The sequence below is a fragment of the Aethalodelphis obliquidens genome, unplaced genomic scaffold (assembly GCF_003676395.1).
Source record: "Aethalodelphis obliquidens isolate GAN/ISIS:26980383/991018 unplaced genomic scaffold, ASM367639v1 scaffold7, whole genome shotgun sequence".
NCBI classification, from domain to species: domain Eukaryota; kingdom Metazoa; phylum Chordata; class Mammalia; order Artiodactyla; family Delphinidae; genus Aethalodelphis; species Aethalodelphis obliquidens.
In genome coordinates, this window is record NW_020837951.1 from 20,312,843 (window position 1) to 20,327,409 (window position 14,567).

General features: G+C 44.6%; 1 protein-coding gene across 1 annotated transcript in view; it reads right to left on the reverse strand.

Moving 5' to 3' along the window:
• RGS3 (regulator of G protein signaling 3) overlaps positions 1 to 14,279 on the reverse strand; it is a 162,238-nt gene extending 147,959 nt beyond the window's left edge. Inside the window, exons 1-11 of the mRNA XM_027105131.1 lie at positions 13,834 to 14,279; positions 11,433 to 11,632; positions 11,179 to 11,329; positions 7,795 to 7,852; positions 6,148 to 6,239; positions 4,472 to 4,538; positions 3,563 to 3,717; positions 2,738 to 2,888; positions 2,298 to 2,358; positions 1,968 to 2,026; positions 1,461 to 1,548 (exon numbers count right to left, since the gene is read on the reverse strand). Coding sequence (XP_026960932.1) covers positions 1,461 to 1,548; positions 1,968 to 2,026; positions 2,298 to 2,358; positions 2,738 to 2,888; positions 3,563 to 3,717; positions 4,472 to 4,538; positions 6,148 to 6,239; positions 7,795 to 7,852; positions 11,179 to 11,329; positions 11,433 to 11,583 — 1,033 coding nt within the window. The 5' untranslated portion in view covers positions 11,584 to 11,632; positions 13,834 to 14,279. The remainder of the gene's footprint in view (positions 1 to 1,460; positions 1,549 to 1,967; positions 2,027 to 2,297; positions 2,359 to 2,737; positions 2,889 to 3,562; positions 3,718 to 4,471; positions 4,539 to 6,147; positions 6,240 to 7,794; positions 7,853 to 11,178; positions 11,330 to 11,432; positions 11,633 to 13,833) is intronic.
• Between the last annotated feature and the right edge of the window lie 288 nt (positions 14,280 to 14,567).

Genomic DNA, 14,567 nt, shown 5'->3' on the forward strand with positions numbered 1-14,567 from the left:
CACTAAGGATAAAGATCAAACATCTCAGCAGGCTCTTCGGCCTGATTTACCCCTCTCCCTTAAACACCTGACCCCACAGCCACGTCAGACTGCTCAATGCTCCTCCCTGCAGCCATGCTCCTCCAAGATGCCTTTACCCAGCCTATTCCTGTTTCCAGGAATTCTCGTCCATACTGGGAAAACTCTCACACATATTCAAGATCCAATGCAAGAATAACCTCAGGACTTCCCTGGCAGTCCAGTGGTTAAGACTCCATGCTCCTAGGGCAGGGGGCACGGGTTCGATCCCTGGTTGGGGAACTAAGATCCTGCATGCCACATGGTGCAGCTTAAAAATTTTTTACAAAAAGAAACAAAAAATCATCTCTTTCATGAGGCCTTTCTCAGATCAAGGAAGACAAGCCACTGCTCTAAGAACACAATTCAAAGGGCCCCCAGTCATCCAAGCAAAGCTGCTCCTATTAGAGGCACCAGGAAGAGGAACAGAGGCACCAGAATGAAACTCGGGGGACTGGTTATCACCCTGGATGCAGGGCTAACCTTGGACAAGTACCTCTGCCCCAGTTCTGTCTACCTCCCATGTGAAGGTCAGGAGCCTTCTTAGATCTTCATGTTAGAAGACACTTTAGGTATCAGAGAGCTCAGTGGGATGGGAGATAAACCAAGAACAGCATCCTTCTCAGGAAACATCTCACCCGAGCCCTCAGTGCCCCAGGGTTGCAGAGTGAATTCTGATGATTAAACAGTTATTTTCACATTACAGACAGCAATGTCCAGTCTATTTAGGGCAGAAAAATCTTCCAACGTTTAGGGGGATTCTTTCTCCCTCCCTCCCATTCTGCACTCAAGCTGAGAAAAGTCAGAGGGACCAGGGCAAGTATATCCTTCAGCTCAGACATGATAAGAACTCCAAAAAAGGGGAATCTCTTATCTCTGGCATGAACACCATAGGAAAAGGATCGCCTGTCAAGAATTAGCCCCTGCCTGCTGGATGGGCTGGATAGTGTGAGCCTCCTGAGACTTTAACCTATGGCTGAGAAGCGGCTGACTCTGCTTGCTTAGAACTCTCACGGCCCTCTGGTGAGGGACCCTGGCTCTTCCCTGCCTTACTGGCCGATGGGCCCTCAGGGCTCTTCTCTTCAATAACCTGGGCTAGCTCTTCATCCTCAAACCGCTGCCTTTACTAAAGTAGGACCTGAGGGGAAAGTGACCCTGACTCATGTTCATGGTCATCTCTCAAACCCCCATGTGAAGCAGACAGACACCTGGACCAGCTTGCTTGCTTAGTAAATATTTGATGGAAGGATGATACATGGTAGACCAGCCAAACCAAAGCATTCCAAGGGGAATTCCGAGTGCCTGATAAAGGCAGGTCCTCAAATGATAAACGTGTTCAGCTTTTCCTGTCCTCAGCTAGGTCCTGGGATTCTGTCACTCCCAAACCCATACATTCTCCTTACCACAGCATGGGTCATAAACCATGGCACCTGAACGTTTATGCGAGGTGTTGTGGCTCCCTGGTTCACTCTTGGATTTCTTTTTAGCCTCCTGAAACCAACATGAGGGGAAACTGAATTAGGATTTTTGGAAGTGAAGAAACCTTTTCAAAAGGGGTTTAAAGGGGGCTTCCCTGGTGGCGCAGTGGTTGGGAGTCTGCCTGCCAACGCAGGGGACACGGGTTCGTGCCCCGGTCCGGGAAGATCCCACGTGCCGTGGAGCGGCTAGGCCCGTGAGCTATGGCCGCTGAGCCTGCGCGTCCGGAGCCTGTGCTCCACAACGGGAGAGGCCTCAACAGTGAGAGGCCCGCGTACCGCCGAAAAAAAAAGGGTTTAAAGGAAGGAAGTTAGTATCTACAACCAGCAGACACCAGGGAGAATCCCATCTCTCATACATCCCTTCCTGCTCCAGGCATCACCCACTTGCTCAAATCCTAGCAGGTCCTGGGGGTCCCCTCGCTGCCACTCTACCTGTTTCCCAGTAGCTGTCTTCACCTTCCTCTGCTGCTGCCACTGCTGCTTCCTGTAACCTGGTGACCAGAGAGCCAGCTCAATCCTCTTCTCCCTGACAGCTCCCACCCTTCCGTGGGGCTGCTTGCTGTGCTCTGCTACCCAATGGAGACACTCTCTCTCTGGTCAGGACCAAGCCGGGAGTGGGTGCTTTTTGAAGCTGCAGTTTTCTGAGTTCTACATGTGACCCTATAAGACTGTGGCCACAAACATGGGACCAAGATCAAGTATAAGAAATGTGGGCTGATGGCAAATGGTACCTGGAGATCTAGCAGCACGAGAAAAACCTACCTTCTGTTGTCAGGTTGTAATATAGTTTCTTCAAATGTTCAGGGTATCTCAATGCTGGTCTCTAGAGGAAAAAAAAAGAAGAAGAAAAGCTCTACTGTAGGTCTTTCCCTTTCCCAAAATGTATCCCCAAATGCATTCATCCAACTAGTCAACAAACATTTTTTGAGAAGCCAATGTGTGCAGCATTGTACCAGGGGCTCTGGAGAGGGGAAAGTTGTGGAAAGCAAAATGCAGAAGAAATAGAGAACGCTGCTCTCCTAAAACCTTTCCCTGTACATTTGCTTTCACCTACATACAGCCCAGCCCTTCTATGGGGCCTGGATCCAGAGTGGAAGGATAGAAGAGAAAGAAGAAATAGAATGTTAACTCCTCCAGCCTTGAGGAGAGATGAGTTTGGACTTGCATACAGACTTCTGCCTCTGAGGTTCCCTAGCTCTTACTTGCTGGGTGAGGCAGCGTACAGATAAATGCATCTTAGCAGAAATGGCACTGTAAGGTCGGCTCTTTTCCAGGGGAGGTTTCTTTTTCATCATGGCCAACTGTGTCTGCATCTCCAGATAAGGTATGGTTTTCCCTTTATCCAGCAAGAGGCTGCAAGGAACAGGGACAGCAGAAAGTCAGCAACAGCTCTTCTTGGCTGAGGAGAAAGAGATGAAAAGGCTCCAAATGTGAAGACATGTCCACTCTGGGCCTTAAAAGGCTGTACCAACAGGTGCTCATTCGGTAATGGCTTTGAGATGCAAGTATGATAATTGTAGCTGAATGGATTAAGCGTTTACTATATGTCAGGCTCATGTGTTTTATACCTCTGAATCGTTACCACACCCTAAGGACAGGTATTATTATCCTCACTTTTCAAATGAGGAAAATGAAGATGAAAGATGCTAACTAAATAGTCAAAATTCACAAAGGCGGTAAATTTCAATACAGAATTCAAAGGTTGTCTCGCCCCAAACCGCATATCCATTCTGCCTCCCACTCACCCGTGACTCATCTACAGAAAGAAGAGCACGTCTACCTCCTGGTGGAGGTTTAAATGAGAGAAGATACGCAGTGCGCACAGGGCCTGGCAGATGTAAGTGTACTTAATAAATGGGGGTGATTACTGTCATCACTGCACACTGATAAGTCCAAGAACTCAGTGACCAAGTAGGGTGGCAGTTTTCTCCCCTCCCTCCTCAGAAAGAGCACACTGCTTAGACCCTTCTCAGCTTCTGAAGAAAAGAAGATGCTCTGGTTCTCCCACAGGCTTACACGGTACTTACTCCTTCAGTAGATCCTGAGGTAACGTGTCATACTGCTTCCATAAAGGTACGCGTTCTGAACTTAGTTCTTCAAACAAGTGTACTGGGGAGGGAGGAGGCACAATCATCCCTGGAAGTCCCAACTGTGCTTCTGTGTCCCGAGATGACTTGTGTTTCTGGAAGAGAAATGATGGAAAGAACTCGCTGAAGCACTCTCTTCAATGCCACTTTGTCCCATTAGCATTCCAGCTTCCCAGTACAACGGTGCCATGGGAAACTCTTGTTTCCAGACCTACTCCAGCATCCTCACCTCCTCTACGCTACCAGACCCACCACATTTTTCCCAATCTGGCTCTTCAATCCTACTGTTGAATTCAGAAAATACGAGGATTAGCTGTTTTGTGTCATTTTTCCCCAAAAAAGTTCTGAACAAATACTTATTGGCCAACTATGTGCCAGGCATAGGGCTAGGGCTGGGGATTCAGCAACAAACAAAATGGGCCAAGACACTATTCTCCTGGACACAGCAACCTGCCAGCTCTGTGACTTACCCAAGGCTACATTTACCCAATAAATGGCAGAATTAGAATCAGAAGCACAGGTCCATTATAACTTCTAGTCTGTTGAAATTCTATTCCCATCACAATGAAAATTAGCTTTTAATCAACCAAAAATTCCCTCTGAATACCCAACAGTTCCTCCTAACATCTCTTCAAGGTGTTCTTTTACCTTCCTACAAGGAGGAGGTAGGGGAAAGAGTCTTGGAGTAGAAGATGGTTTGGTAATTATTCCTTCCTTAAGAGGGGTTTTCTTTGGCAGATTTTGTTCATTTAAAGAGAGAATGGGGGGATGAGGAAGATACCTGAAAGGAAAACAAAAATAAACTCTGCGGAGTAATATCATGAAGGTTTGGCCAAACAGCAAACTTACCCCTGTAGATTTCTTTCTTTTCATCTCCCCATCCTGGCTGCGAACAATATGCTTCTTCTCAGCTGGACTTGAAATAAGAATAACCACAACTTATTCCCAGACATCTTACACAGAAACATCAGGGATATGTATGAATGATGAGCATGAAGATTTCCATCCTCCATTCAGTACTCTAAGACGGCTGGCTGGGAAGCCAGGGGTACCTGCTTCCCAGAGGCTGCTAAAAACAAGAACCCCACCCCCACCTCGCCCTCACATCTGAACTAGGTTCCCCACCGTTCTCTCATACAATCCAGTTACTTACTTTCATAGTATTCATCCAAATTAGTAATTATATACTTAGGTGCAGCAATGTCTATAATGTCTGAATCCCACCACCACCATAAGACTCCAGGAGGAAGGGACAAAGTATTTAGTTCTCCACTGAATTCCACTGCTTAGCACAGAGGTGCTCAAATATTTTTTGCTCTGTCATCTCCCTCCTCCTTCTTGCCTGGAACACAGATATGATGGCTGAAGCTCTAGCAGTCAGCTTAGACTTTGAAAGCCCCTAGAAAGCACCTAAGAAGATGGAAGCCATGGGCTAAGGATGACGACCCAAAAAGCTAGAAGGAGCTCTGGCTTCTGGTTACCTCATGGAGCTGACATACTAGCCCTGGCCCACCCAACTCTGGGCTTCTTTTACATGTAAGGAAATAAATCCTTAGGGGTTTCTTGTTTACACCATATATATTCACACACAAAATGCATATAAAGAAGCATACACAGGAATTTTTTAAAGAAAATAAAGTCTCATCATCTCTAAACAGTCACTCAAAAAGAATCTGAAAGCCTCAGCAGTCACGAAAGAAAAACCAATTTCTTCCAATGATTGCCAATATTAGCAAGCCTTTGGACCTTCGCCAGATGATCTTCATCACGCTTGCTGTGTACACAAGCTCTATATATATGCTATTTATTTTGTACCAGTGTGCTAGTCCTTAGGGTTGACACCAAAGATTCACAGCCTTCACTGAAAACTTTTTTACTAGCTGCTGATGGCTAATAAGAAAAACTGATAGTCAGAAGGCATCTGTTTCTTAATCAAACCACAAATACATTGGGCCCTATCTTCATGCTATTTACTGTCAGGTAGAATTTTATGTAGAAAACTCCCAAAGCATGAATCTCAAAGTGTACTAACAAGAATTCCAGTGTAGCAAGAGGCAAATACAAGAGACCATAGCCTTCTGCTCTGCTTGACCTCCTGCTTCTTGCAATGAGGTAGCTAAAAGTGAGGTTACAGGGGACTTCCCTGGTGGCACAGTGGTTAAGAATCCGCCTGCCAGTGCTGGGGGCATGGGTTCGATCCCTGGTCCGGGAAGATCCCACATGCCGTGGAGCAACTAAGCCCGTGCGCCACAACTTCTGAGCCTGTGCCCTAGAGCCAGTGCTCCTCAACAAGAGAAGCCATCACAGTGAGAAGCCCACGCACCGCAATGAAGAGCAGCCCCCGCTCACCACAACTAGAGAAAACCCACACGCAGCAATGAAGACCCAACACAGCCAAAAATTAATTAATTGATTAATTTTAAAAAAAGAAAAGAAAAAGTCACAGAGAGAAGGTCTGTAGAGGACGATAGGCATTTGTAGAACACAAGAGTTGAAGACTCCCAAGTTCTCGACATGATACTCACCTCATATGCTTCTCTGGGATCCAAATTACATCCATATTTCCTACATCTTGAGGACAAGGAAGTTGTGTCTCATTCAAATTTAGCACTGATAGCTAAGAGAAAGATATAAAGCCTGTGTATGTACCAGGATAAGGACTGAATCATCATGCTAACCAAAAGGTATGGTGGTTCAGAAGATGGTAAGAAAAAAAACATTTCTGATCCCCAAAATATCTTCATACTGCTCCTCCGAGAAACTAGGTATCAGTAAAGGTACTCTGCAAGAGTGAGCACTGGTAAGTGTATAGTGTCCCCTGTCTCCCTGCCACATTAGGGTAGCATTTAGCAACTCCCAACCCCACCTCATAGGAGGATACCTTGGGGCTTACCTAAGGGAACACTACTCATTCTGCCCACTGCACTACAGAGACTTAGATCCCCTGCAGATAAAACAACACAGTCTGGGAGCAGGGAGAGAACCGATAGAGGCAGAAGCAAGTTTTCTACTTTTACAGCCTGTCTACAATTATAAGCATCTACATAAAAGTTAAAGTCATAAATTTTTTCACATTTCACTATTTAGGATCCTAGATTTATAAGGAAATCTTATAAATCATCTAGTCTATACCTCTGGCAGGATTCAGGCAGGGAAAAAAAAAACTATTAAAAATAAGGTTGTCCCCATGAAAAGGAACTAACTGGCTTGGGGGAACAGAGAAGACCTTTTTTGCACCATAAACCCTTTTATGCACTTTGAATTTAGAACCATGCGCATGTATTATCCTAGCCAATTAACTTAAAACTAATTGAATCTAACCCTCTCATTCTGAAGAGGTCAAAGAGGTAAGTGATTTGTACATTCATCTTTTCAAACCCATCTACCCTCTCCACCACATGAAAAGTGAAGGATCTTATGGGAAAAATATAAGGCATCCAGTAGGACTGCAAAAAATAGTAAATCTCTATTGTAGACAAGTAGAAGGGTTTTTTCCTTCTTAAAATTTAGCTCTTCTCCTAACTAGCTGTGCTTCAGCAAATCACTTCCTATCTGGGCCTCAGTTTCCTCAACTGTAAGATATATGAGATAGACCATAGCAATATTCTTCAAACTGCAGTTGCAACTTATTCATAGGTCACGAAATCAAATTTTGTGAATCACAGCCTCCACTGTTTTAAAATGAAATAGAACAGGATAGAAAATTTCAGAGTATATCACTCATAGTTACGGTAAAGACTGTTCCATGATATTTTGTTGTAAAGTGTATCTCTTACCATAGGTCATAGCTAAAAAACTCTGAAAGTCATGAGTGTAGACACTCTTGAGGCTTATTTTAGATCTGACATTCCGGCATTCTAATTTCCCTGTATTATGAGATGACAGTGTTTACTTAGTAGCTGAACATGCTCTATGCAGGACAGAGATAGGAAATTCTCACCTATGCCAAACTACCACAAATCAATCCTGCTGTGTCTGGGATTTCTAAAAACAGTGTAACATGTAAAGGCATCAGCACAGAGCCCAGCACACAGTAAGGGCCCAATATTACATAGTGATCATCATCATTATTCAGATTATAGTCATCCTGAATGTTAAATAAAGGCAAATATTTTATTCCCACTAGTAAAGAGAAAATGCTGAGGAAGTACCTTTTTTAATCTGTGACTTACTTTGGGAGATCTGTTAGTACGGTGTATTAAGTCTCTGTCAGGTAAATCCTTCCAAGGCCTAAAAAATGAGAGTTTCCAAACATGAAACAGAGTCACAAAAGACTTAACTGGAATGATAAAATTAGTGCTATGAGGAAAAGCCTCTTATTATATACAGAAACCCTTGGGCTTAATTCCTACCAAATGAATGCAGGGTCTCAGCATCGCCTTAAGTTTTGTTTGTTTTTCCTGGAACAGCTTCCAGACATTGCACATTGCAAACACTTCACAACTATTTGTTGCATCAAACTGAATTCATAGCCTATGTACTTCTCTCTCCAACTACAGATAGTTACATCACCATCAATAAAAATTTATTAAGTTACTTTGATGTAGATGTTCAAAAACATGCTAAATAAACAAAATGTGGCGCACAGACATACAATGGACTATTTTTCAACCTTAAAAAGGAATGAAATTCTGAAAAATGTGACAACAGGAGTGAAGCTTGAAAACATTATGCAAGGTGAAATAAGCTAGACACAAAAGGACAAACATTGTATGACTCCACTTATATGAGGTACCTAGAATAGGCAAATGCATGGAGACAAAAAAAATTGAATAGAGATTACCAGGGGCCACAGGGAGGAGGGAAAGGGGAGTTATTGTTTAATGGGCACAGAGTTTCTGTTTGAGATGATGAAAAAGTTCTAGAAGTGGATAGTGGCAATAATTGCACAAGACTCTTGAGTGTACTTGATGCTACTGTACACTTAAAAATGGTTAAGGGCTTCCCTGGTGGTGCAGTGGTTAAGAATCCGCCTGCCAATTCAGGGGACATGGGTTCAAGCCATGGTCCGGGAAGATCCCACATGCCGCGGAGCAACTAAGCCTGTGCACCACAACTACTGAGCCTGCGTGCCACAACTAGAAGCCACTGCAGTGAGAAGCCCGCACACCACGCAGCAACGAAGACCCAATGCAACCAAAAATAAATAATTTTTAAAAAAAAAATAGTTAAAATGGTCAATTTTATGTTATGTATATTTACCACAGTAAAAAAAAGAATATCAACCCTTTATATTTTCATATCATTTACTATTTTATTTTTTTTAAAACATGTTAAATGTATAAATGAATGAATATTGCAAAGAGGTGTAAGATAAAGACCTGACTCCTTGGCCTGATTTATCAAGTCCTCCGAGACACAGGCCCCTACTTTTTACTCCAGCTCCCCAACCTCATATCTGACCATTCCTGCTCTCTGTTCTAGACACGATGAGCTACTTTCCTGATATGTAAACAGTTTCCTCTTGCCTCCAGGCCTTTGCATGTGCTATAGTCTAGAACTCTCTTCCCATGCATTACCCACCTATAAGCCCCACTTTACTAGGCTGCTCTGCTTTCAGGTCTAGGCACAGATGTCATCTGTACAGAAGACAGTGCCCTGGGCTAGGAGCCCTACCTGTGTGCTTCCACATACCAAAGGGGCACTCCTCTCACCACACACATCACACTGAATGGTTCTTTGTCTCCCCAACTAGGCTGAAAGCCCCTTGGAGGTAAAGACCGTATCTTGTTTACCATAATACCCCCAGCACACAATAAAGTGACCCCACTAAGATATATTTCTGAATTCAATGAGCAACTAAGCAAATGATGTCATAGTCTGCTTTGACAGGCCCTGACTGCAAGAAGCCACGGTTTTCTCAGCGTTCAAGTCTTAGAAAACCAGAAAGTAGTCCTACCCTCTCCTATACTGCCTTTTAGCCTAACAGAAATCATCAAGCGCTGCTTAAATCAAACAGGAGTAAGAAACCACTATAAGGGCCCCCATTAGTGTTTTGATTCCAGGCAACAGGGCCTTTGAATTTTAAGTCTACGTTTTCCACAGACACACGTCCCTTAGTTTCCAACATCAGCAAGCTCTAACTGGGTGCCTAGACTCTGCAGGAGATTCAAAAGGAAACCACTGCTTCTGCCTTCGAGAGCTTACAAATAATTTCATACCTAAAAATAAAAGATAAGAAAAACAGCATATATGGACACAGTTTTCTCAAGACCCACAGAAGCTGATGAGATCCTCCCTGTTACGAGCTGAATTGTGTTCCCCAAAATTCTTATGTTGAAGTCCTAACCCCCAGTATCTCAGAATGTGACTGTATTTGGGGACTTCCCTGTGGTCCAGTGGGTAAGACTCCAAGCTCATAATGCAGGGGGCCCAGGTTCGATCCCTGGTCAGGGAACTAGATCCCGCATGCATGCCGCAACCAAGAGTCCGCATGCCACAACTAAACAAGTCTGTGTGCTGCAACGAAGATCCTGTGTGCCACAACTAAGACCCAGCGCAGCCAAAAAAAAGTAAAAAAAAAAAAAGAATTTGACTATATTTGGAGATAGGGTTTTTAAGGAGATAATTAAGGTAAAATGAGGTCATATAGGTGGGCCCTAATCCAATATGACTGGTGTGCTTGTAGGAAGAGATCAGTACACAGACACACACAGAAGGAAGACAATGCTAAGACACAAGGAGAAGATGGCCACCTACAAGCCAAGGAGAGAGGGCTCAGAAGAAAACAACTCTGCCAATACCTTAATCTTGGACTTGTATCCTCTAGGACTGTGAGAAAATAAATTTCTGTTGTTTAACCCACAGTCTATAGTACATTTTTTATGGTAACCGTAGAAAATTAATACACTCTCCCCTCTTTTAACCAACTCCTACAAGACAAGTAAGAATACTTTCTTGGACTTCCCTGGTGGTGCAGTGGTTAAGAATCTGCCTGCCAATGCAGGGGACACGGGTTCGAGCCCTGGTCCGGGAAGATCCCACATGCCGTGGAGCAACTAAGCCTGTGCACCACAACTACTGACCCTGCACTCTAGAGCCCACAAGCCACAACTACTGAGCCCACGTGCCACAACTACTGAAGCCGGCGTGCCTAGAGCCCATGCTGCTCTGCAACAAGAGAAGCCACCGCAATGAGAAGCCCATGCACCACAACGAAGAGTAGCCCTGCTCGACGCAACCAGAGAAAAGCCCGAGCATAGCAACGAAGACCCAATGCAGCCAAACATAAATAAATAAATAATTTAAAAAAATAAAATAAAAAAGAACACTTTCTTTCTGTTTCCCACTAACTATTCATCACTCCTTTAAGTGAGGGTTTGTTTGGGTTTTTTTTGCCACGCCATGCAGCTTGAGGAATCTCACCTCCCCGACCAGGGATTGAACCCGGGCCACAGCAGTGAAAGAGCCGAGTCCTAACCAGTGGACCACCAGGGAACTCCCATTAATGTTTCGTTTTTAATCTAGCTTTCTCAAAGTCTACTACATGAGCAAAGGAAGTTAACCCAGAATTTTGAGGTCATAAGCCCTTTAAGGAAGATTCCATGATAATTTACCTGCGTTGAAATTTGGAGTAAAACTTTGAACGTTGAGACAATAAAGAGTGAGCCTTGGGGAAGGTAAATCCTGATGAATGACCACAAGCAAGTCTCTTGGCCTGGAAGCAGGAATCTGTGATGTTTACAATGGTGAGCACTGGGAGTCTGTCTGAAAGACCAGACCAGAGGAAAACAGGTAACATGTCAAAAGGGAGCCAAACAGAAACAATTCAAGGATCTTGTACGGAAGGAGACAGGGATGGTTAATTCACCTTCAGCATCTGGAGGAGATTTGCGGGAGGAGTCCAGAATTCGAGGGTGGCCCCTCTCAATTCGGCGGAGAGTTGCCCAGCATTGTGGATGCTGACAAACAGCCAGGTCACAGGTAGTTTCATCCCACTGGCTTTTATCTGGCAAGTCCATAGCTACAAATGGTTTAGGACAAAAGCCAATCTTGCAGCTTTCTAGCCCTCTGGAAAAACAATCACCACATAATTAGGGAATACTATACATTAGCCATGCAGTCCAGATATTAATTTGCACTCAAAGCATGAAATATTTCTGTTGAACCATATAGATAAATGGTGGTCACAGGATAATTAGGAGTTGGGTAACAAGCAAGCATGAAATTATCTCAGCATGGAGTAGAGTGATAAGAGTTTGGGTTCAGACTGACTCCAGAAGGTCTCCTAACTGACCATTTAAATTAATAACTGAGTGACCTGAGATTTAACCAATCTGTGCTTCAGTCTCCTCAGCTGCAAAATGAGGATAAGTCTATTTCACAGGATCACCACAACAATTAATTAATGGACATTAAAAGTTCTGGCATAGGGCTTCCCTGGTGGCGCAGTGGTTGGGAGTCCTTCTGTCAATGCAGGGGACACGGGTTCGTGCCCAGTCCGGGAAGATCCCACATGTCACGCAGCGGCTGGGCCCGTGAGCCATGGCCGCTAACCCTCCGCGTCCGGAGCCTGTGCTCCGCAACGGGAGAGGCCACAACAGTGAGAGGCCCACGTACCGCAAAAAAAAAAAGAGAGAGAGGAAAAAAGTTCTGGCATATAGTTCAAAATAAATATTAGCATCCTTTCCTTTTCCCCTTCATTAATCATTAGGGAGAAGATGCCACCATCTCCAAAAAGCCTTATCAAATTATAAGTAATGTACATAGCACTTGAGTATCCTCAGATTTTGTTATACACAGGGGCTCCTGGAACCAATCCTCTGTGGATACTGAGCGACGGCTGAGTCACAGAAGTGCTATAGATGGCTCAAACTTTTGGAAGAGATGCTTCAATTTTCAGTATGCTCCAGTTCTCACTCAGGCGGCTAAAATACCCACCAGAAATGAATGGGTTTGCTCAAACAGCAAATCAGTCGACCCACAGTTGCATCAGAAGCCACTGGCTTTTCACTTACTGGCTGTATGCTCTTGGGCAAGTTACTTCACCTCCCTCAGCCTGTTTCCTCATATAAAGTAGGGAAGGGGAAATCCCTAAGTAGCATCATAGAAGCATTAAATAAAATAATGTACTTTTATGTATGGTATACAACAGGTGCTCAATAAATGTTATCTTTCTCTCTCTAGAAATGTTTTAGGCAATCAGTACCACCTGATCCCTAATAACTTTTTAAGGACTGTGTCCATTTCTTTTTTCTTTTACTCAACACATTTATTGACTACCAAATATGTGAGGGGACCTGTTATGGGCATAGAGAACAATAAAGAACAAAATAAGTTCCTGTTCTAAAGTGCTTATAATTTAAACCAAAGATAGCGAACTATTGGCCTGGGATTGCATCTGGCCTATGATTTGTTTTGTTTGGTCTGCACTTTGAGCCATTACGCAAAGATGAAAAGAGTCCATAATGTCCAGATTGCTGGCTCCTCTTAAAAATTAAAATATCTAACAACACAGGGGCCCAATTCCAACTAGATAGCAACTGGCTGGAGCTGAGCACTTCCTGACATCTTTAAACCAGGTGTATTCTAGCCAAGTGGACAGTTCTCCCACCAAACCCTATAATCTCTAACTGAAGCAGTTTCAGTTGCCATTTATCATCTCATATGCTGTTTTTTTTTTTTTATAATAGGGAAATATTTCTCCGTGTTCATGTCACTGTCAAAAACAGGAAAACTATGGGTGGCCTGAAACAGCAGGTTTCAAGAAAAAAAAGCGTTTCTGCTTTGCGGGAGTGAGGACAATTGCTACAAATGTAATAGGAAAATGGTAGAGCTCAACAAGCCACTGCAGGGACTTCCCTGGTGGTGCAGTGGTTAAGGATCCGCCTGCCAATACAGAGGACACGGGTTCGAGCCCTGGTCAGGGAAGGTCTCACATGCCGCAGAGCAACTAAGCCTGTGCTCTAGAGTCCATGAGCCACAACTACTGACGCCCACACTAGAGCCCACACTCGTACTCCGCAACAAGAGAACCACAACTAGAGAAAGCCCACGTGTAGCAATGAAGACCCAACGCAGCCAAAAATAAATAAATAATTTTTTTAAAAAACCCACTGCAAAACCATGGAAATGTTTTTTTACTAGGAAAGATGCACGATAAACAATTCGATTAACTAAAAAGCAAATACAATTGTAAGAGGGTTTGTTTTTCAATGCGAATATAATGTTACATTATTCTTACAACCGGCTGCGTGTTGCCCTTTTGCTACCTGACCAGCCCGAATTGAGCCCCGAGGTCTAGTCATGCCCATCTCTATGTCGCCAGCCCTAGCACGGTGCTGGCAAAGTAGTGAGCGTTAAAAAAAAAATTTAGGTAATAGTTTTTCTTAATACCATTACTACAAAGTCGAGAGGGCTAAAAACATTAGAGGTGACCATTTGCGCCGGCAGAATTGAAAAAAGATTTCCCGCTTCGTTCCGGAAAAGGGAAGTGGGAGAATGCAGCCTCGGAGGGCCGCGCTTCCGCGAAACCAAAGCGGAAGCCAAGCGGCCTAAACCCACAGAAAAACGCCACTCTTCGACCCGCGGTGAAGTGAACGACGCGCCCAGCCTCTCATCGGGAGGAGCCCCGCCCCACCAGCTCAGTCCACGCCTCCGTCTCCCACGCTAGCCACCAGGCTGCGACGTCGCCAGGCAGCAGCGCAGAGCACTACGGGAAAGGGACGGAAGCCCAGTGAGCCATACTTCATTTGCTAAGCAAGTTCCAGAGACGGTGGTGGCGTGAAGCAGAGAAACGAGCCTGGGAAGGGACGCCAGGTGCCGGTGAGGCCGGACGGAAACCCCTCGAGCCAAAACCATGGCAGCGTGCAAAGCTCGAAAGCACCAGCCCCTGGAGGCGGAAGCTGGGCTGGAGGAGGAGGAAGGTTATGGCGCGCGGGGCACTGTGGGACACTGTGTGGGCAACGCGGGGCGCGACGGAAGCCTCGTTGGGTCAGACCGTGTC